Raw genomic sequence first — 24,171 nt, 5'->3', positions numbered from 1 at the left:
TGCCTGTCCCGGTCCCTAGGATGAACCCATGCCAGCCAAGCCACTGAGCAGCGATTCTTATGTTTAATCTGTGATGTTCAGAGGCCACAGGGGTGGCACTGGAAGGACATGTATCTAGATCAACAGCTAGGGACAAAGATATACTTCTAAACACACCCAGGAAATCTCTCTTGGCCGGCTGGAGAAGGGACGGCAGAGGGTACACTGCTTGCCTTGCAAGCAGGAGAGCCTAACTTCCGTCCCCAGACTGTAGACCTAAACCAGAGTTTCCACTTCACCAGACCCTATGTAAAGACACAAAACAAAGCAACAACAACAAGTGGGCGCAATGGCATACGTGGGCTGTCCATCTGTATTCGTCTGTATGTCCACAGCGGCTGTGACAGGTGGAGACTGGGGCTCCCTGGCTAGCCGCCTGGCTTTATTGGTGATCTCCAGACAGATGAGAGACCTCAGTTCAAAAATAAAGTAGAAGAGGTGTGTGTGTGTGTGTGTGTGTGTTTCCTATATCTACATATGCTTAGGTTTTCCTTCTGTACACACTTAGAAAAAATGTGTGTGTTTGTGTGAGTATGTATATGTGCCTGCTGTATCTGCATATGCCAGGTTTTTCCTCTGTACACACTTAGAAAAAACGTGTGTGTGTGTGTGTGTGTGTGTGTGTGTGTATGCACGCCTGCTGTACCTGCATATGCCCAGGTTCCTCCTCTGTCTATACACATATTTAATAACCAAAAACCAAATCGAAACAAAACAAAACAAACTACCAACATCACTAAGACAAGCTAACTTACTCTTCATCAGCCTCTAACCAAAATTCAAAATGTTTTCCTGTCTCACAGCTTACTCTCGTCTCACAGTTACTCCCGCTTCACAGTTACTCTCCGGGTGTTTACTTAAACAGTCCGATACTCAGGCAGCGCATTTTAATTGCGACAGATCCTCCATTAGCAGTTGGCCATCCTTCGGGAATTTTCTACCAGTAGCAGGCAAATTAATTATTCGAAGTGTTCTCTGAAAAGAAGTTCCAGTAAGAAGATGCTCTCTCACCTAGAAAGTCTCATGCTAGCCTGTGGACAGGGACAGCTGTCAGAGCATGTGACAGACTCATGAGACACAACACATTTCACTTCTCTTCCACAAGCCCTTGAGTAATAGCAAAACCTTTACCCCATCACAAAGGTTACAGCATCTTTACCTCCCATCCCCCACAACCTCACTGCCGGAGGCTCTGAGTTCTCACTGTGAAGGGAGGTATTAATTTATAGACAAACAACGTTGTCTAAGGATCTGTGCTGGTAGGAAGGGGTCAGATTTTTAAATTGGGATTAGGACTTCCAGGCCCATGTCTTTGAAATAGTATTTACTGGTGGCTGGAAGGTTAGGGGAAAATTCATCAAAGATGTTTAACGTTCTGCCTGAAGTGCCTTCATGTACAGTGAACTTTGTTCTCCTTATTATTGATTATTCTTGTATATGTGAGGTGGGGGCACAGCATGCCCTAGCAAGGACATGGGATAGCTTTGTAGAGTTGGTTTTCTCTTCCAGCTTTATTTGGGTCTCAAGGATTGTCAGGCCTGTGCAAAAAGGACTTATATCTGATGAGCAGTTCACCAGCCCTATTCACGCACCTCTGAATTCATGCACCCCTTTACTATGGGCCAGGATTGTGGAGAACCTGAAACTCACTGACTCCACACATGCCTGTGATGTTTGTACCACTGCTATTGATGCAGTTGAAGGCAGAGCATCTTGAAGAAGGACCCAAAGCACTCACAGAATTCACTATGCCTTGAAGCTGAGCTTGTCAAACGTGACTACGGGCTCGAATCCCTCAGGGAGAAATGTTGAATCTGCAGGCGTGGTGCGTGCACAATCTCACCGAGCTGTGGGGGCTGGTGTGTCAGACATTCATAGGGCAGACTAGAAGTATGGAAATCAGACAGGAACTCATGATGAAGTTTCTGGGCAGAGTTCTTCCCCAGGAAACCCCAGGGCTCACTGTTGTACTGTACAACAGAGTCACATGATTGGTGGCAACCTCCTTTGGTTAAAACTAATTAACTACAGCTGCCAATCGCATATGCAGAATACTTCATGGCAGTGCTGGGACTAAGGTTTCATTAAAAAGCTGAATGGGGGATAGGGAGACTATAACTCATAGAGCTCAGATCTGAATTTGATCCCCAGATGACTTGTAAGAAAGAAAAGAAAGAAAGAAAGAAAGAAAGAAAGAAAGAAAGAAAGAAAGAAAGAAAGAAAGAAAGAAAGAAAGGAAAGCAGGAAAGAAGGAAAGAAGGAAGGAAAGAAGGAGGGAAGGAGGGAGACATGAAGGGAGGGATAGAGGGAGGGAGGGAGAAGGGGGCTGGGTATGGCCGTGAAATGGGAAGGTGGACACAGGCACATCCTTGGAGTCTGCGGGCCAGTCAGCCTAGCTGACTTATTTGACAAGCTCCAACTAGTGAACGACCCTGTCTCAAATAATTTTTTTTTAAGGTGAATGTTTGTCGCCTGAGGATGTTGCCCTCTGGTTTACACACACACACACACACACACACACACACACACACACACACTATACCTAGCTATGAACACTCAACCCATCCACCCACCTAGCAAGTCTGACGTTATTCTCATCTGAGGTAGAGGTTCAACTGCACGCAGCAGGGAGGGAGACCCACCATGTCCCCCTTTCTCTGTGGGTTTTAGAGATGGCGAAATGGAAGGCCAACTTCCTTGCTTCTCAGAGCACGTCTCTTCCTACAGCTCTTTCCGTCTGCTTTCTCTTTGACTTGGCCTCTTAAGCGATCACAGGCCCAGAGGCCGGCTACCATCTGGGCCCACGCTGAAAGTCTCGATCTCAGAATGGCTTTTAATTGCAGCTGGCATTTCAGAGTCAGACACCCAGGCCACCATCTGGCAGACAGCGATGTGGTTTGCCATGCGGGCAGCTAACACCCACGGCTCAGGAGACCAGGTGGGACCAGCCCACTGGCCTGTCGCATGGCCTCCCACCCGGAACAAAGAAGCCAGTCAGTGGGAACCCCACTTCTACCCAACATGGTGGACAATTACTGCAACCCATCCAACAGATGCAAAAATGCTTCCTAATTGAGTTTCAGGTTTTTTTTTTTTTTAATGTTTTGACTCCACTTCCCTGTGTCATTAAAGTATTTTGCCATGAGGGAGTGTGTTATATTTAAGATAGGGAAGGCGTAGCGGGCGGGAAGGAAGGGGGGAAAGGGGGAAGACAAAAAGAGGAGGGGGAAAGAGCGCTGCCCGGTTATATACTGGTGGTAACGTAATTACAGGTAAAGGTGGGCTATGGAATTCTGGGTAAACAGCAGCTGTTGTATACATTGCCAGCTTTGCAGGCCTCGGGTACCTACAGAGTGGAGCAAGTGTCTCCAGGTGGCAATGCCCTGTGGTCCCTGGGCACCTGTGCTAGACGGCTCTTAGTTTACTATGAAATCAGGGAGGCTGCAGGAAGCAGACAGTGGTCACCGTACTTTATTAAATGGGCTGTGGAGATAGTGGGGTTTGGTCAACAAAGCGTTTGCCTTGCAAGGCATGAGAAGCTGAGTTCAGTCCCAAAACCCATGTTAAAAAGCCAGAAGCAGCACACACTTGTAATCCCAGTGCTGGGAGGCAGAGACAGGAGGATACTTGATGATCTCTAGGTTTGCTAGAGACACTGTCTAGAAAAAGGGGGAGGAGGGGTGATGTTCTCCTGGAATGTGAGCTGGGGTCATCCACCACCCCCAACATACACACAGGAGCATGCATACATATTCAAGACACCTCATTAGCACTGTATTAAAACCTGTCAAAGATGACCAAGTTAATGCTCTGAAATCTATTTGAAATGCATTGCATTTCCTGCAACAACAAACAGTGAAAGATCTCAACAAACAGTGAAAGAATCAGGGTCACTAGAAATGCCTGGCCCACCGGGGCTGTTCCTCTTCCCTGTTGCTGAGAGAAGAAAAAAACTATGGTAGCGGTTTCTGTTCTTGTCATCAGAGAGTAAGGGCTTAAAAACAAAACCCCTGAACTGCATGACCGTGGGCTCAGGCCTCCCTGCCTTGTTCTGACAAAGATCATCCAAATCCGGCATGGTATGAATCTCACTTACAATCTCAAAATCTGAGAGGTTGAGGCAGGAGGATTGAAGATAGCCTGAGGTACATGGTAAGTTCCAGGCTAGCCTGGGATACGGAGTAAGACCCGACCCGAGTTCAAAAATGTTTTTGAAGGGAAAGAGAGAAAAAGAGAGGGGAGCAGGGGGAAGGAAATGGAAGAGGGGGGAGCTGGAGGGGAGAGAGAGAGAGAGAGAGAGAGAGAGAGAGAGAGAGAGAGAGAGAGAGAATAAATAAGATGAAAGAGCGAGAGACCCCACAGTGAGCTGGCCAAGGTGTGGAGTACAAACACTTTCAGGGCGGGTGTAATCCTGTATTCGCTCTGGAGAGTCTACATTATCTGTGAAAAGGGTGAATGAATGCACCTCTGACAGCTGCCCTGCCCTGCTGCAGCAACTAGTACAAGGCCCACACAAACAGAACCGTGGAGGGGTCCAAAGCAGGACCGCCCGAGCTACTGCACTCAGGGAAAGAGGCCATATGTGGACGGGGTTCCGAGGGGACACGTGGGCCGGGCCACTCCCCAGGCCCGAGGGATGTGTTCTCCACCCCCACCTCCCATCTCTCTGCTTCAGGAAGCTGCTGCTCCTTGGACTGTGCTCATGTGTTGGGTATCCTTATGCTTCTGGGAAGTTTGGGCAGTGGGGGCGACCCAGCAACTTCCCCCAAAGGCAAAGGCAACTTCTTTCAGGCACATTGTCTAGCTGGGCCCTTGGGCGACAATCCCAGCTGTCCCAGTCCCTGACCTGGAGGTCATCCTGGTGTTTTAGGGTTGTCCACTATGCATAGGATTGGCTTTGGGACGAATCAGTTACAAAAGGCAAGAAGACTGGAAGGGAATGGGAAAAGTTCCCAACAGACGTGGAATAGCTGGGACCAGAACCCTCACCCAGATTGTGTCTGTCTCAATAGCACAGGTCACTATTCTGTAAAAAGATTTGTATAGGCTCTATGTCTGGTTAAAATGTCCAAGTTAAAGGCTGGTAAATACACCACTTGTAGGCTGCCTTCCTGTGGCTCCAGGAAGAATTCTCTACCCAGGCTGTTAGGATGGGGCAGGGACGAGGAGCTGCTGCCTGTGCTTGTACCCCAGGTTCTCTGAACAGAATTTGGCTGGGAGGGTTTCATTAACTGCCATTAATAGTCCATGAGTCCTAATGCTCATTCGGCTCTTTCAAGAAAAACACATAACACAAAGTTATATTCACCCGGCAAGTAAATTAAGGGATTCAGTAATAATCATCTGTATTTCTTAAAGATTAATCCAATAGCTACTTCAGGGGAAATTTGGCTGTCCCTGAAGGGTTTAAAAATATATATTTGGCAAGGATGTTTTTAAAAAGCCATTTATAGATAAAACAAACTAGGTGAGTGGAAAGGTAATCATTTTTTTAAGTCCCAAACTAAGTAAGTTTCATCTCCCTCCTTCCTCTCTTAGCAAGCCAAGCAACTCCAAAACCTTCCCAGTCCAGGCTCTTTGTCACTGGGAAATGAAGGGATTTTTATTCTCTAGGCACTTAAGGAGAATCTCCCTCTCCCTCTCCCTCTCCCTCCCCTCCCCCTTCTCCTCCCTCTTCCCCCTCTCCCTTTCTTGTCTCTCTGGAGACCTCCCTCTCCTTTTGGTGTTACAGTTCACAAATCAGGATACCATAATGGGGAAATACTAAACACTTAAAACACACACACACACAAACACACACACAAGAAAAATAAAAAATAAAATGACTCTTGGGAGTCTAGCTTATTACATGGCTGCTAGGGATTCAAACTCATGTCCTGGTGCTTCCCACTGTGCTCTTCTCTACTAGACTACATCCCAAGCCTGACAGTGACTCTCCTAGAAAAGACATTGAACATCTGTGATCTGTTCACCCACCTTAGAGGGCATTTATGGCATAGTGTCACAGTGAATGAAGCCCAGGCACATTGAGGTCAAAGACTTGAGGGCTGTCCAAGTTTCTTTCAGGCAGCTGTGATAAAACAGTGACCAGAAGCAACTTAGGGAGGAAAGGGTTTGTTTCATCTCATGTTTCTGGTTCACAGTCCATCACTGAGGAGAGTCAGAAATAGGACTCGGAGCAAAAGCATCAGGGCAGGCTGTTTGCTGTTTTGTTTTCTAGTACAGAACACACTCACATGAGAAACCATGGAAGACAGTGAACGATGTCTCGAGCAGACTCATACTTAGCCTAGCTCCGTTGCTCAGCCTAGCACCACCTGCCGAGGGATAAAGCCATCCACAGAGGGCTGGGTCCTCCAGCATCAAGGCATGCCCACAAACCCATCAGATCTCGCTAGTCTGTGTCAAGTCGACCAAATTAACTAGAGCAAGGGCAATTCCTGGTTCAGCCTTGGACTTTCTCTGGAGCCATGGACAGCATCCAGTCAGTCTGTTTCCTCAGCAATGACAAGTGCCTTGGGTCTGCGATGGAGAACAAACACCCACATGAGAAGGTTCTAAGGCAGAGAGAAGCATGACTCCACCCTCTCATTAGATAGGCAATGCTCTATACAACAGCAGATCAGTGTACCATGAGGAAAATTATAGGAAAAGAATAGGAAGAGGGAACCAGAGATGGCTCAGTGATTAAGAACATTTTTTGTTCTCGCAGTGGTCCCAGGTTTGAGTCCCAGCACCTACAAGGTGGTTCACAAACATTTCTAAGAGTCCCAGAGGATCTGATACCCTCTCTGACCTTCTCTGACCTCCGCAGGCACAGGCATGCACATGCTACACTTACATACACACACACACAGGTAAAACATTCATATATATATATATATATATATATATATATATATATATATACATCTATGTAATTAAAAAATAATGATAATTATCTGCTTATAGATGATTTTCAAGGCGATTAAGAGCAGGGTAAATCTGTGCTGGAGTGATAATGGAAGGCAGCAGTTTAAGGACCCTGAGGGATGCTTTTGGAAGTTTGAGTGGATGGACATGTGCTACATGGTGTATTCTGTTACCCCCGTACTACACAGCATTCAACAGATAAAACAGAACCGGCTATTATTATAATTGTTGTAAGTTATAAAGATTCTTCCCAGGCTCAACAGAGAGATGCGCTGGGATGGATTTCAGGGGAATCTCCTTTAGTGAGAAAGCCACAGGAAAACCTGATAAGAGGCCCAGCAACAACCTAGAGAACCTTGTTATTATAGATGTTAGAGGGATAGGGTGTCTGAGCTTGGAGAGCCGGGAACGGTCTCTGAACATCAAGGGGAGGAGTCTCTGAGTTTATTAGAGTTCTGAGGTTAGCAGTTTAGCAAAGGTTTTAGATAGAATATAATTTAAGAAACTAATTCCATGGTCACACCTTGTCTCGGCGCTGTACATGGTAGGAGTTTGAAAGCATATGAAAGATTCTAGATAGGAACTTTCTAGAGGAACCAACCCCCTCCTATAAGGGCAGCCTCTGTGTTCAATAATTAGTGTGCTCAAGGATCTTTAAACCACCCTTCTAGAACCAAAGCAACTGTTTTGAACTGTGCATAGACTGATGTAGCTCATTGGTAGAGCACCTACCTTACAGACACACACACACACACACACACACACACACACACACACACGAGGCCCTGACTCCAACCCCTGGGACGTGTGTGTGTGTGTGTGTGTGTGTGTGTGTGTGTGTGTGTGTGTGTGTGATTGTTCATAACCAGCTTGGAAGTAACCACTTAAGAGCAACGGTCAACTGTGAGGCCCTTCTGCTGACTTCCTGCACATTTACCAGGTGAGAATCAACCTGCTAATTAGAATGTTGCCATGGTGACAGGGCAATAAGGCACCTTAGAACTGTGGGATTCTAGCAAAACTATGGACTCTTAGCTATTATGAAGGTAAAATCCTTTGGTGATATGAGGGACATTGAAGTACAGTCTTATTATAATGAACTCCAATGTCTAAAAATTGTTCTTATTTTGGGTTTCTACCACAGTAAGAGCCAAGATTTTAAGCGCTACTAAAAACAAAACAAACAAACAAAAAGACTTTATCTTTTTATGTTCATTTAATAACATGTTTTTATGATTGGTATAAAAATATAGTGTTGAATATAATAAAAATAAAAGTAAAAATTATAAAAAAAATATAAAACAACTGTGGGATTCTGAAATACCAAAGTGAAGTTGCCTTGTGTACAGCTGTTTTTCTCAGAGACAGAACTGCCACATTCAGATTCATATCCAAGGAGAAATAGGAAAGAACTCGGGTAGTGTATCTTCAGGTATCCAGGTAAGAGGTGATCTGCGCATCCAGATACACAGAAAACATTTGTCTTTGCTCTGTCCTCAAGTCATTTCCTTACATGAAGGTTAACTGAATAATTCTGCCTTCCAGAGGAGAGATTGGCAAGTGGGAAATACAAACAGAAAGTACAGGTAGAAAAGGCTCAACCCTGGCCTCCGGTGGGGGAACAATTAGCTTCTCAATTCTCTGCGCCTTTTCATGGACCAAACAGGTCAGTCTGTTATGATAATCTTTAAGGTCTATTGGTTTTTCAAAACATTCTCAATCCAACTCCCACGAGTTAGGAAATCTAAGTGTTTCAGTTCAGCTAAAAAAAGTAAGATATTACAATTTAATCTATAAGGAAAAGGTTGGGCTGGGGAGACAGCTCAGGGGGTAAATTGTTACCATGCAAACAGGAGTGCCTGAGTTCCAAAGGCAAGGGTGCTGGTGTGGGCTTACAGGCCCAGTGTGGGGACTGGGAGGTGGGCAGAAGTCCAGGCCGCTGACCAGCCGGCCTCCTGAATCATCAGTAAGCATCAGATTCACAACCCAAAGTGCAGGAGGCCGGATGGCCCCACAGAGAAAGATAGATATCTTCTACCAGGCACAGCAACTAGAGTTCAGTTGCTGAGTGAGACCCATGTGGCAAAACTGAGAACTGACTCCCAAAGCTGCTCTCTGCCCTCTACACACCAGAGCACACACGTACACACACTAACTCATGCAGGCACATAGACAGGCTTGGAGACCATCTCGCACAAATGCATCGTGGCCCATTGTCCCGTTTGCTTTATTTGTTTCATGAGACTCCCTCACTTTTCAACTTCCACGGCCCCACCCAAGGCTCACATACAAACCCTATTGGCAGCAGCTGAGCAGGCTCTCAAGACTAAACTCTCAAATGCCATCTGAGTGTCACGAGTTCAGAGGAAGGGAAATTCTGCCACGTGACTAAGGACCACTTTCCGCACGGCTGTAGGCATTTCCTCTGATTTCTTTCAGGGCAGAGAGGAAGCTCTGGCTCAGAGCGCAGCATTTACTGTAAGGGTTTCAAACCCTCAGCCTTAGAAGTGTCAGTGTTTACTTGACACCTCTGGTCTCAGCCTGCATGGTACGGAATGATAAAGTGCAGGCGCAACTGCATATGGATGTCTGGTTCGTAAGCAGTGAGGTGACTCTGTTTAAGACTGCCACACAACAGCCAGGTCAGTTTTCTCGGTTCCAGAGGAGAGGTGTGGTTTCATGACTTGTTCAAGTTGGCTCAGACAATAACAAGGAAGGGACTGTCCTTTTCCTGGGAAAATAACATTATTCCAGCCCTGACTCTACCATTTAATAAGGGCTCAATATATGTTTAGTATTAACTTCCAGATTCTGGAATTTAAAAAAATTATTTATCATGTGTGACCATGGTTGGATGTGCATTATCACAGAACTAACGCAACTTGTGAAAATTAGTTTCCTTCTTCTTTCAACATGTAGACCCCAGAAACAGGCTAGACGGAGAGCACCTTTTAATCTCTGAGCCTTCTTAACTAGCCCTTTGGTTGGTTGGTCGGTCGGTTGGTTTGGTCTTGCTTTGTTTGGGGTCTTATGTAATCCAGTCTGGCCTTGAACCCACTGTGTAGCAAGGATGACCCTGAACTTCTAATCTTTCTGCCTCTACCTCCGGAGCACTGGGCCACTGGCTTGTATGTTCCCTGTAGTTCCTGAACTAACTCTCAGAGCTTTATGCGTGCTGAGTGTGCACTCAACCTACTAAGCTACATCCCCATCCCATCCAACAGATATTGATGGCATTAAAAGTCAAAACTGAATGTGACATTCAAGCTGATCTCAGAGGCCAGAGATGCGGTCCGTTCTCAGGAAATGAAAGCAGAATCAGCCTCTGCATGGCACTCAGCCCCATATTCAAACAATGACCATTTCTAGCAGCCAAAGTCTGTTTGACAGGCTGGCCACAGAAAACAGACTGTGAGTTGAGATCCACTTGGGTTTCTGAGATAACACCAGGGCCTGAAACCTTCCCCCTGTGTGGTTTCCAAGCAGCGGAAGTGCAAGAAGAAAGAACCGAGTTTCCTGCATTGTTCAGACTTCAAGAAAAGACAGCCTAGGGCAGGAAATGAAATCTGAGAATCTGCCCTCGAATTGGATGATTTTGCTTGTTTTCTCACAGAGCGCTCAGATGAGAAGGGGTGGGGCTGCCTTTCCTAGATCTTACTCACGGTCCTAACAGGAATGTGGAGAAAGTCAGCTTTCCCCCAAGAGCCCACAATGAGCCCACTGAGGCTGGTAATTTAGCTCGTTTGTGCTGGAGTAGCAAAAGTACCTGGGCCATATCACTTATTAAGAATCAACACTGGGACCAGGGAGAAGGTTCAGTGGGTAAAGGGCCTGCTGCGCTGTAGGAAGCCAAGAAGCTACATCCAGATCTTCAGAAGACACAAAGAAGCCAGGTGCTAGGGCACTCGCCTGTAACTTCATTGCTGCGAGGAGGGATTCGGTATACACATACCAGCAGAGTCACCGGCAAGTCAGCCTAGCCACGAGGCAAGCTCTGAGTTCAGTGAGAGACCTCATTGCAATAATAATAATAATAATAATAAAATTATTATTATAACAATAATAATAAAATAATAATAAGAGGAAGAAGGAGGAGGAAGAGAAGAAGAAGAAGAAGTAGAAGAAGAAATGGAGAGCAAGAGAGAAAGGCACTCAGAGTCAACTTCTGACCTCTACACACAAGCAAGCCCATCTGCACACACACAGGTACACACACATACAAATAACTCCTAAAAATTGTAAACAAATAAAGATAAAAATAAAAAAAATTATTCCTCACAGCTGTGAAGGCTGGAGAGGTTAAGAGCAATGCATTGCGCAGGCTCAGTGTCAGCGAGAAGGCCTTATCCTACTTCAGAAATGGCACCATGTCGCACACCCTCCAGAAGGGACCCTCGCTGAGTGCTTGTGATAAACAACAGAAAGGTAAAAAGAGACCAGCTGACTAGCTTTGATCCTTTCCCATGAGACCAGTGCCATCATAGAGTAACGAAATTTCACGTGAGACCAGGTCTGTGAATTATGAAAGGCCATGGTCAAGGCACAGGGTCGAAAGCAGCAGCTAGCATGCTGCCATGCTGACTGTTGGCGGTGTAGACGAGTGATTACAGTAGTGATTCTAATAAGGAAAATGGATTATACAAAGTCTACAGGTATATTTGTCTAACAAATTGTTCTGTCTTTCCGATGAGCAGGCATGCGCACACGTTCGTGAGTGCATGTTCATGTGTGCGCGTGCGTAAGGTCATGTCTGTGCAGGTACATGTGTGTTTGTAAATGTGTGTTCACACAGATACCCATTATGTATAAAGGACAGAGCACGATCCTGGTGGTGGCTCCTCAGGCAACATCCCCGTTTGTTTGAGACAGGGTCTCCCACGAGTCTAAAGCTCACTCTTTGGCTAGGTCGGCTGGACACTGCCCCAGAGATTCACCTGTCTTCACCTCCTCAATGCTAAATTCTGCCACACACTGTTTCTTTCTAACATGTGTTCTGAGGATCGCCCTCAGAACCTCCTGCTCACGTGGCAACTGAGCAATCACCCTCCACTCTACTTCAGACCTCTCAAGAAGTCCCTTTATGGACGCTCTACCATCTGCTTAACTTTGACCTCTTCACTCGGATCCCCATTCAAATAACTTGCTCACTAAACCTACCTCAGACTAGAAAGAGGGAAGGATTCGCGGCTGGAATCGACCATGAGAGCGTATTTGGATAGGCACTGTCCTGCTAACCTTCACCTAATCTCCTTGCCCAGACCAATCAGGCCACCTAGAACCCAGTTCTTGTGGAGTCCATTGTAAAAAATAGGCATTGGCTAAAGAAAACCCTACAGGACACAAGGTAGGCCCTTTGGGCGTCTACCCTGTTTACTCTTCCACTGAAGAGTTCTCACCCCCAGCCCCTCCCTCTAATTGCCTCTATTCCAATCTCTGCTCAAAAAATAACCATTAACAAATAAGCCATTCTTTACTTTTTTAACTTCGCATTCTCGTGTGTGTGCTGTGTTTGTACATGCATGCACATGTATGAACATACAGGCTGGGGGGGTGTCAATCTCTGAGGCCTTCCTCTCTCGCCCTCCAGCTTCGTTTTTGAGACGGGGTCTCTCCAGTCCCAATGCGCACTGATTTGGCTAGATTCTCTGGGCCTTTCCCTGTCTGCCTCCCCAGAGGTGGGGTGACAGGCTCTTACTGCCATGCGCAGTTTTACGCACGTGCATGCTGGAAAGCAGAACCCAGGTCCCCAAGCCTGAGCACTTTACAGGATGAGGCGTTGCTCCAGGCTATTCCTGATAAACCCCATAACTAACAGACACCCCGGCCAGCCTCTGGTCCTTTCCATTAAATCCGCCTCTGATTTATGACTTGAGTCTGTTTTTTAACTTAAACAGACTCCGCTTAGTTTCTGGCTGCACTCCGGGCATCTCCACGGTTGGCTGTACTGCCCTGGCTGGCTCTCAGCACACACTTGTTGATAATTCCTCCAAGTCTTAAGAAAGCTCCTCCCATATCCCATCTTCAGGTTCCAGGAAAAAAGTCCTTCTCTTCTGCCAAATTCATCTGATCTTTAAAAAAAAAAAACTTGAAAACCTATTTACAGTTGCTGCCCAAGGAATCAGGATATGATTATGGGGGACACGGAACAATAAAGGAGGTTGCATGATAAATCCAGATATGAGTGTAAGTAGTTTATAAACGATAAATAACTCCAGGTTTAAGTAGCCAGAATTAGCAGTGGGAAGGACATTAGGTTAGAAGTCAGGGTGCTTTTTTCTTTTTTTCCCCCAGGAGCTGGAGCCAGACTCCAGAGTCCCCAGAAAGGCCTCTGGCAAGAGGCACCTTCCTGAAATCTTGAGGTCAAGGGCAGGATCCCAAGCTGTAAGGCAGCCAGCATCAAACTACTCTCTTCATAACTAAGATTAAGATAAGTAAAATCAGACTGGGCAGTAGCCTTGTGGTAACACTTGTCTGAGGCCGTGGGTTCAATTACCAATACTCCCAAAGTTAAAAAAAAAAAAAGGCAATAAAATCGCATACTTTCTATGTCACACTAGCCATTCAAAAGACACACGTGAGCAACAATAGAGAGATTTTTTTTTTCATCAGGGAATAAGCTCTGTTAGGGAGGAGATACAGGCAGATCCCTTCATGGCCAGCCTAGCCCAGTGTGAGACCTCCAGGCCAGCGAGAGAGGTGCGTTCAACAAGGGGGCTAGGGGCTGTGTTATTGGCTTCTGAATTTGAATTCTGGCCTCCATATGCCTTGCATATGCATACACACATGTACAATGTGCATCTGCATACGCACACATAAACAACCACGTACACCATCATTCTATCAATCAATGAAATCTCAAAGGACCTAGCAGCCTCAGGTTTCAGGGAGATCAGAAGACTCTTTTAGGGGGAAAAGGTGACCCAGGGCTGTAAGGCTGGAAGAGGGAGGTAAGCGGGCCACAGAAAGTTCCAGCCAGCCTGGGCGAACAGAAACAAACAAAACAAACTAACAACACCCCCCCCAAAACACACACACACACACACACACACACACACACACACACACACACACGAGCTTGCACACACACAAACAAAACAAGCAGAAAATCTGGAGGTCAGCAAACTCCTCAAGCAGAGAGGCCATAGATAATATGGCAGGCTGGGAATGGAGAGGAATTCCGGGGAAGGGAGAAGATTGCTGCTCCAGCCTTGGGTGGCATCTATTCTGAAAGTGATGCTGGAGGGGGCGGGGTAAAGGGGGCAGGCAGTTAGTGACTTGTATCGGGCAGTTTGCTGACTCAGGCCTCTGTGTCCTTGGTGAAGCAAAAGCAGAAAACAACTAACAACTAATGACAGGGATTAGCTCTCCTCTTAAATCCTAAAGCCAGCACCAGGAGGCTCTGGTAGTGAGAGAAATGGGCCGAACTACATCTGCAACAAGTTGCAACCTGCCAGGGCTGGAGTCAGCGGGCCTAGCCTCTGCAAATGCAAATCCCTGGCCCCAAGATAAAAGACTGTTTAAAACAGGGAAGGCTTGCCAAGGTATCAAGTGATACTTGTTAAACCCCATTTCAATGACAGACACATAAGGCAGAGCCAGGGGGCTGAGATTAAGTTTCCCGGCAAAGCCCACAACAGCCTAGAGCAAGGAAATTAATATTTCAGAGAAAACATTGGATTTTTTTTTTTATAACGCAAGGCTTTTTTGGAGGGTTTCAGCCACAGCCTGCCAAATGCCGCTGTGCTCCCAGGACAGAACAGAGGGGTGACCAGCTCACAGGGGAAACCCCAAGGCCCTGGGGAAGCCAATTCTCAGCAGGACACATTGATAAAAGCAAGCATTCCTCAGCCTGAGACTTCTCTCAGCCTGCCCTAGGCTTCCTTTCGCCTCTGTTCCTGAGACTCCATGAGAGAGAGATCTTCAAAGTTAATATACAAAGCTGTGGCTTTTCTATAGGAATGGGTGACTATGCTGTGCTAACCTCTCCTGTCCCCTAGCCTCTCCAGGGCTCTCTCTCACCCCACCACTGTTCCAACCTTTTTTGTCCAGGATGAGTCTGAGCTATTTATAATCCCATAATTCCCACTACCCTATATACAAAGACAGACCAGATGCACTCTACTCTGACAAAGCAATATTATGGTTTTAGCCTGTGTGTGTGTGTGTGTGTGTGTGTGTGTGTGTGTCTGCGTGCACTCGGGCATGTGCACGTGCGCTCACTCACAGAATGTGCGTGCAGAAGACCATGCATATGGAGGTCAGGAGATAAGGTTGTATGTCAGCCCTTGCCTTCTACCTTGAGGAAAACCAGAGAGATATAGGGGATTCTCCTGTCTCTGGGCCTTTCCATTCCATCAAAGAAGTGCTGAAATTGCAGGCACAGCATGGCACAGCACATGGTGCTACATTACTGGCTTTTATGTAGGTTCTAGGGAATCCAAATTCTGGACCTTACACTTGTACAAGTACGTTACTCCCTTGGCAAGCTCTGCAACCCAACAATACTATTCTTAGAGCCCTCTGCAAAGAAGTGTGTGTGTGTGTGTGTGTGTGTGTGTGTGTATTCATGTGTGTATCCACATGCATGCGTGTGTAAGCACCTGTGTATATGTGCGTGCCTATGTATGTGTGTAAGCATGTATGGGTGTGTGCACACGTGTGTGGGTGTGCATTCATGTGGTTGCGCACAGGCATGTATGTGTAAGCCTGTATATATACATATACATCTGCCTCTGTGTGTGTGTGTGTGTGTGTTGCCTACCAGCAAGCCCCAGTGATCCTCCATTCCCTTCTTTTCAGAGCACTGGGGTTAAAAGGCATGCATCTACCACCAACCAGACTAGAAATTGGAACTCAGGTCTTCATGCGTACAAGCAAGCACTCTTACACACTGAATCCCAAATCCATCGCCCCAGTCTGAAAGTACTATTTTTATAGCTCTTCAAAGATGACAATTAAAATCCTACATGATAAAAGCATCCTGGCTAGACATTCCTCCAACAAGGCAGAATAGTTAGAATATATTTTTTAACCATGTTTCTATCAGTCTTAGAGGGCCAGACAGAAGCTGTGGACTATTCCAGGCCACAGGAAGGAAGGAGAGCAATGGATTTAATCTGTCCCTCTGCAGTAACCAGTGCTAAGGAAGGACCCCGCGTGCTGGAGAGATGCTTCAGTTAGTCAATCTCTCGTCATGCTTGCATGATGATCAAGTTTGACCCTCAGCACTTAGGCAAGAGCAGCAGTAGACTGCCATCTGAGGCCTGGGGAGGCCAAGACGGCCCTCTCAGGGATTAGCTGGCCAGCCAGCCTTGCCTAATGGAACCAGCAGGCTCTAGGTTCAGTGAGATACTCTTCCCCATAGTCTCACCTACCCCCAGATCTCCCAGGGAGGCCTCAAGAGCAGGGACTCCTGGCTTCCAGTTCACGGTGCAGCTAAAGATCACTCTCTGCTCCTGACATCCTCACTCCATTCCAAAAGGCTGGGGTTACAAGCAAGCCTGTGCTATCCTTCCCATTGTATGCCTTCCTGAGGACGGAACCCAGGGCTTCACACATTAGACGAGTGAGCTACACCCCATCCCCAAGGAAACCACCATTCTGTGGCCAAGTCTCCAAAGTAAGAGAATCTTGCTTCTCACACGGACGGCTCTGCTCTGAAGCCTTGCTTTGTTAGCATGCCAATGGATGGGGAGGTGTTGAACCCTGCCTAAATACCTTGCCGTTCCTGGACACATGCACATCTGTGCCCTCACTGGGGTTTGGCTGAATCAGTGTTTTTCATCTTGGCTTCCACATCAGAAACATCTAGGGAATTTTTTTAAAGATTGTGATGAAGGCAGAGCCCTGCTCAAGCCAGTGAGCCAAACCGCCTACAGCCTACGGGGTTGACTCAGGCAGTGGAGTCACTCTAAAACTTCTCAGTGAGTTGGATGTACAGCCAGGGTAGGAAAATACATACAGTTCAGCAAAGGACAGAGTCCCGGGGCTGGGGTGGCGCCACTGCTCAGTTGGTTTCACTCTTGCTCTGCAAGCACAGCGGCTTGAACTCTAACCTTACATGCTGGCCATGGCTTGAAAGCCTAGGGCTGAAGACAGTAAACAGAGGGTCCTGGGTTTATGCCTTAGCCAGCCTACCTCACGTGGTGAGCTCAGACCAATGAAAGACCCCACCTCAAAAACAATCTAGAAGGCATTTCTCAGGGTGACACAGGGGCCCAGGGGGTTGTTCTCCAGCCTGCAGTGGAGTGAACATACAGACACACCCACCCTCATGTGTGTATATCCAAATGTATGTGTCACACACACACACACACACACACACACACACACACACACAGTGAGGCAGACAGAAGTCTGGACATATGGCTCAGCAGTTAAAAGTACTTGCTGCTCTTACAGAGGACCCACGTTGTAATCCTAGCTCCCATAACCATCTATAACCTGACCTATAACCATCCACCTGATCTAACACCTTCTTCTGACTTCCTTAACACCAAGCATGCACATGGTACATTTATATGAGCACAGACACAACACTCATACACATACAATAAAATATATGAATCTTTAAAAATTAAATTAAAAAAACAGATGTGTGAGGGAGGGAGAGACTCAAGTCTACAGGGAGTGGCAAACTTGACAGACAAGTCTGTCATAGCCAGACAGCGAGAGACTGCCTGTAAGCGCCCCACTTCCCTAAGTGTCTGGAGCACAGCACACTGCTTTGGGGCAGCGGCTCCAGGGTTGTATGCAGGTGTGGTCAGGCCCAACCCAGTGTGTCTTCCGACATGACTCAGCTTCTAATACTGTTTGGGGGAAGAGGCAGGTAGGAGAAAGACATGACTCCAGGGCCCTTGTTTTCAACTTTCCTCAAAGACAACTCTGGGCAAATTCTTCAGAACAAATTTTGCTGGTTGCTTGTTATGGTCTTCTGAAAGGATGGAGCTTCTCAGCCAGGCCTTGTGGTGACCGCGGGACACAAGGAGATTCATTTGAAAAATTGGACTGGAAGATTTCCTGACAAGGTTGGACTTCTCTTTTCAGTTTTTTCATTGTTTGTTTGTTTGTTTCCATGACTACGTCTTGTTTCAATCAAACCCACTCCCCATTCCTCATCTCCAGCCCTTCTTAGGTCCTTTCCTGCCTCCTTCCCACCTTCTGTCCTCTCTCAGATAGACAGATAAATAAACAGAAAGACAGACAAAAAGACAGACGGACAGACAGGCAATAGAAATGGATAAATGGGTGCATGGGTGTATAGACGTCTAGTTATAGCTGTCCAGTTGGTCTTGTTTGAAAGCACATGGATGTTTGACTGTGCACAGTAGCCTGGGCAACCTACTGGGGTCCCACACCCTGGAAGAAAGCCAACTTTATCACCCCCGGAAGTCACCAACTGTCTCCAGCTTCTCAATAGATGTTCAGTCCTGTGAGCCCCTTCCCATCCACAAGAAAGATGAACTTCTAAATGTCTCTTAGGCCAGAAAGATGGATCAGGGGGTCAAGATGGCTGTCTTCAAGCCTCATGCCCCGATAAAGCACTAGGTAGAAGAAGAGAATGGACTTAGTTTGGTTTCCATTGCTGTAAAGAGACACCATGACCAAGGCAACTCTTATAAAGGACAACATTTAATTGGGGCTGGCTTCCAAGTTCTGAGCTTCAGTCCATTATCATCATGGTAGGATTCGTGGCAGCATCTAAGCAGACCAGTCAAGAAACGGAAAGTTCTACATCTTGTTCCAAAGGCAACCAGGAGAAAACTGACATCTAGGCAGCTAGGAGGAAGGTCTCAAACCCTACTCCATCCAGTGACACACTCCCTCCAACAAGGACTTGCCTCCTAAATAGTTCCACTCCCTGAGCCAAGCGTATTCAAACCACAAGAACAAAACTGACTTCCAAAAGTTCTCCATTTGTCCTCTGACTTCCACATGCATGTATGCACACAGATGTGCCAGCCATACACATAAATAAATAAATTTGATACAAACAATTTAAAAAACTAAAATGTGTCTTGAGGTCTGGAGATATGGTTCAACTGATGGAGTACTTGCCTGCCACGTACAAAGCTTTGAGTTTGATCCACTGGGTCCAGTAAACCAGTCATGGAGACAAGATTGCAATCCCAGCAGTCCCAGAACCCAGGAGACAGAGGCAGGAGGAATAGTTATTCAAGGTCATTCTTTCCTTACAGGAAGAGTTCAAGGCCTGCCTGGGCTACTTGGCAGCCTGTTTGATAGAATAAAAATGGTCCCCATAAGCACTGAATGCTTGGTTCCCAGTTGGTAGAATTGTTTGGGAAGGATGAGGAGATGTGGCCTTGTTGGAAACATTGTGTCGGGGGTAGGCTCTGAAGTTTCAAAAGGTCACACCACTCTGCTGTTGTGAGTTTTCTGTATGCTTGTGTTTTGCCTCTTAGCGCCTGCTCCCAGAATAACAACTCTGAGACTCCAAAATATTGTCAAATACCTAGGCCATAAGCTTTGCCTCTTCCCTGACCAGCTTATGAGCTAATTATCCCATTATTCTGTACTAAGTTCTGTCATGTGACTGATTAACTTGTCTTCAGATTTTTTCTTCCTGCTGTCTCCATCAGCATTCTGGGGCCAATCCCTGTGTTTGTCTCTGTCTCAGCATCTCCCACCCTCTTTCTTTCTGCTGAATGTCCCACCTACTAATTTCCTTCCTAAGTGCATTGGCCAATCAGCTTTTCATTGGCAGGTGAATGCTTTTACAAAGTGCACACGAGATTATCTCTATACCATTGCTAGTCCCACATATCTATCTATCTATCTATCTATCTATCTATCTATCTATCTATCTATCTATCTATCTATCTATCCATCCATCCATCCATCCATCCATCCATCCATCCATCCATCCATCTATCTATCTATCTATCTATCTATCTATCTATCTATCTATCCATCCATCCATCCATCCATCCATCCATCCATCCATCTATCTATCTATCTATCTATCTATCTATCTATCTATCTACCTATCTATCCCTGCCTGATGGTTGCTGTCTGAAGACATAGACTCTCAGCTACTGCTCCAGAATCATACTTGCCTATCTGTTGATATGTTCCCATCAGGATGGCCATGGAGTCTACTGCTACCTTCCCATGATCCAACAGAAAATGGTTCCTCAGATCAGAACATTTTTTTTTTCAGAAGAAGCACAAGGCTACAGAATCATAACACAAACACAATGCACTTTAATTCACCACCTCCCTGTGATTTAAGTTTCTCTCTTAGCCTTCACATTGCCTTTGAGTCCCTTAACCATTGAAGAAGGGCCCCTTGCTGAAATGTTCAAATTCGGTGTTGTTGTTTATACAGTGCCTTCTTCCTTAATACAAAGAAACTGTTATGTAAAAATGACATTTTTAAGGATTATATAAAAAGGATTATCCCAGAAGACTTAAAAATATGCAATCATTTTTTAAGAAGAAAGTAACAGTGAAATTCCTAAGAGTTTGAGGAAAAGTTTGCCAATTCTAACATAAGCCCAGCCCTTAATCCAGCCATTGCTTAACGAAGTTTGACCTTAATGGAAAATCTCCAGCAGGAAGGAAGATCCTGAGGCCTCTCCAGCTCACTCAAGCCACAGGAAGCTCACCCTGCTGATGACTGGTAGAAACTGAGAGAATGAAGCCACTGTCCCCAGAGCTTGTTTAATTCATGTTTTGACCAAAATTAAATAAAATATCATGACTCAACTTCCCCTTTTTTATAATAATACTTCTGCAAAGCAATCTGTAGAAAATTGGGGGTGTCAACTAGCCTGATAAGATGACAAGCCATGCACTGTCTGCTAGCCAAGGCTACTCTTTAAAAAAAAAAAAGACTTGTTTTATTAATTTTTATTTATTTATTCATTTATCCATTCATTTATTTATTTATTTACTTGTATGTGTGTGTGTGTGTGTGTGTGTGTGCACTCAGGGAGGCCAGAAGAGCCTATAAGTTCCTGCTAGAGTTGCTGCGGGTTGTGAGGCACTGGACATGGGTGCTGGGAACTGAACTCATGTCCTCAAGAGCAGCAAGGGCTCTTAACCACTGAGCCACCTCCCAGTCCCGTGGGACATTCTTTATCCCATATCCTTTGGAAATACCGCAGCTGTACACAGGCTGCACTATCTCTCCAACGCCATCTTGTTTTCTCTCTAAGCAATCTGGTGTTACACTAGGTATCTCTCTTACTTGTGTTCTGCCTCTGAGCTACCTTTATTCTTCTTCACATCTTTCTTTATTCAGAGATTCAAGTTTAAGCAGTTACAAGAGCAGACCAAGGAAATAGTTGCCTTTTGGGACTCCAAGGTGAAGACCTGGAGATATTTATGTTCCCTAGTATCCCTAAAGCTCTGGAAAAGTGGGGAGTCACAGAACAAAAGCAACTAGCAGACCGTTACATATTTTCACTTATTTACTTATTTTAGTATCTTGAAGCAGGGCTCCTGTAACTCAGGCTGGCCAGGAATTTGAACTTGGACTTCCAACCCTCTTTTCCTCCATGTGCCAAGCACTGGGGTTCTAAGATTGTACCAACACCACCCGGTGTGGCACACACAGCCTTTTGTAAGTGGCAGTGTGTGTCTCCTGGCAACCACAATACAATCTCATAGAGCAAACTGGGCTGGACCTGGAAAGGAGGCTGTCCCGCAAGGCAAAAAGAAAAAGAAAATGACTCTGCACAGTCTGAGCTCCACCAAGATGGGAATGGAGTGGGGGAAACCCTCGGGAAGGTGTGACCCCAAAAGAAGACAGTCTCTAGCATTCTAAATTTCAAAGCAAAAACAGTTCCGCCGCATCCTCCACTAGCTACAAGTGTGAGAAAATACAATAGACTTGGGCATAAACATTTTTAAACAATGTGCACGAGTGTAGGTCTGAGAATGGGGTTGTGCACAGTACAGTGCCCAGAGAGGCCAGAAGAGGGGGCTGGGTCCTCTGGAGCTGGAGTTACTGGTGATTCTGATCTGCCCTATATGGGTGCTAGGAACCGAACTCAGAGCCTCTGTAAAAGCAGCGTGCACTCTTAGCTACTGAGCCATCTTTCCAGTTCCATGACTGTAGATTTTTATCTTAGACTTACTCAGAAACTGGGATGCAGTGAAAAAACATTTTAACTACAAGCGAAAGAAATATGAAAAAGACAAATTCAGAATACGTTACAATGTTTCAGTGGGTGGATGGTCCTATTACAGCTGAGGTGCATGGATGCAGCTTTCTGGGCCTCCGTCTCCACATCTATAAAACGGGATGGAGAATTATACCCTCTCAGAGGTCTGTGTCAAGATTTAAAATGGCATGCAGTGAACACATTTTTCTAATTAACTATGCGTTGTATTCGTGTAAAAGATTAGATACAGAATACTACAGCCAGGTATGGTCAGTACGCTGTCTTTAAACTTGCCCAACTATAGCCCCCAAGTCTAGCTGCTTTGCCTATTTCACTGAGAATAAAATAATTAAAGTTGGTTCTCTTCTCCATTTTCTTGGCGCTACTTTCCCATCTGCCTGGAGAAGTGGGTAAATAATCATTTTGGAACTTCGTGCGGTGTTGGGAATTGAAGCTCAGGGCCCCCAGATGTTAGGTAGGCGTTTCACTACTGAGTGCTATTCCCAGTTCTCACAATGGCTTTGTTTTTTAAAATTCTTCATTTCGTTTTAATGTTCACTTTAAATATTCATTTCATTTTAATATTCATTTCGTATCCATTCTAACAGTGAAAAGCATTAAATGTGTGCCAAGATTATATGGAACAGAGAAGGACTGAGCCCCCGAGGAGACTCAACTCGACGGTCAGCTTGGTTGGATTTAGAATTGTGTTTAGAGTTGTGTTGTCAGGGAAACACAACTTGGGGGTGTGTCTGTCAGGGTGTTTCGAGAGATTTCACTGGAGAGAGAAGACCCATCCTGACTGTACAAGGTGACATCTCATGAGCTGAGGCCTCAAACTGAAGGAAAAGGCGAAGTCAAGCAAACACCAGCTTGTATTTCTCTCTGCTTCCTGCCTGTGGCGGCCCCATGTCTTCACCACTGTCATTGACAGGAACCCAAAGTGTGAGCCAAAGTAAACCTTCTTCCTCAAGCTGCTTTCCTTGGGCATTTCGTCCCATCAGTGAGAGGAGTCACCAAGAGAGATGTGGCGCTCACTGACATTGTCCCTGACGCAGCCACGCAGCCCCGGGGTGGCTCTGCCTCAGCCCTGGCTATTCCAACAGAGTGCATAGAGCCTTCGGGGCACGTGATCGCTTGCGCCTTCAGGCCTGTCTGTTTCCTTTTAACTTTAGGACCCTTCCATTTACCAAGCCTAAGTGCCGAGTAGTGGACACCCTGGTGAAATCACAGTGAAAGATTTACTAGAAGTGACACTGTCAATGACACTCGGCCAAAGCTTCCCAGGCCTGCCCGCAAAGGCCCGCCTGCGGATAAGCCCTGCTTCAGCGCCGATGCTCCAATAGCCTCGTAGCAGAGGCTGTATATGGTTTCTCATTTCCCTTCCCAGAACTTGTAAAAGATGAACATCTAAAGAACTAGAGAAGCCCTGGGCTGTTTGGATTGGCAAAGCATGACTCGCACAGACATCGGATACCTAGTTCTTTATACAAGGAGTTTCAGGGGGTGAGAGATGACTCAGTAAAGTGTCTGCCATGTACTCAAGAGGACATGAGTTCAGATGTACTGCAACAGCTGAATGAAAAAACTGGACATGACAGTGCTTACATACAAGCCTGTCGCTGTGGGGGTGGAGACAGGAGGATCCTGGGGCTTGCTGACCAGGAAGTCTAACCTAGCTGCTGAGCTCCAGGTTCAAAGAAGTTCTGTCAACAATAATAATAATAATAATAATTAGTATTATTATATACATATATGTATATATATATGTATGTATATATATATATATGTATGTATATATATATATATATATATATATATATATATATATATATATATATATAAACAATGGAAAGAGACATTCAACATTAACCTCTGGTCTCAACATGCTTACACACACACACACAAACACAGAGGAACTATATACACACACATGTAATACATACATATGTATGCAAAGAGAAAAGGAAGAGAGAAGTTGTTATTGCACATTGGCAGAGAAAACACCGATGGACTTAGTTGGTGGGAGTTGACGTTGTAGCTGTGAGTCAAGCAGACAACACCGAACTGTTAAGAAGCTGGAAGTGTA

General features: G+C 45.8%; 1 protein-coding gene across 2 annotated transcripts in view; it reads right to left on the bottom strand.

The window, feature by feature from the left end:
- The window catches only part of Tgfbr2 (transforming growth factor beta receptor 2), an 87,304-nt gene that overhangs the window by 47,314 nt on the left and 15,819 nt on the right, over positions 1-24,171 (bottom strand). The window contains exon 2 of one of the 2 annotated variants that reach the window (XM_052187046.1): positions 22,136-22,210. The exons of the other annotated variant lie outside the window; for it this stretch is intronic. Within the exon in view, the coding sequence (XP_052043006.1) occupies positions 22,136-22,210 (75 nt within the window). The remainder of the gene's footprint in view (positions 1-22,135; positions 22,211-24,171) is intronic. 2 annotated transcript variants of the gene reach the window in all.

Source organism: Apodemus sylvaticus, chromosome 7, assembly GCF_947179515.1.
Source record: "Apodemus sylvaticus chromosome 7, mApoSyl1.1, whole genome shotgun sequence".
NCBI lineage: Eukaryota > Metazoa > Chordata > Mammalia > Rodentia > Muridae > Apodemus > Apodemus sylvaticus.
The sequence above is the reverse complement of the archived record's forward strand: the minus strand, read 5'-3'. Positions and strand labels throughout refer to the sequence as shown.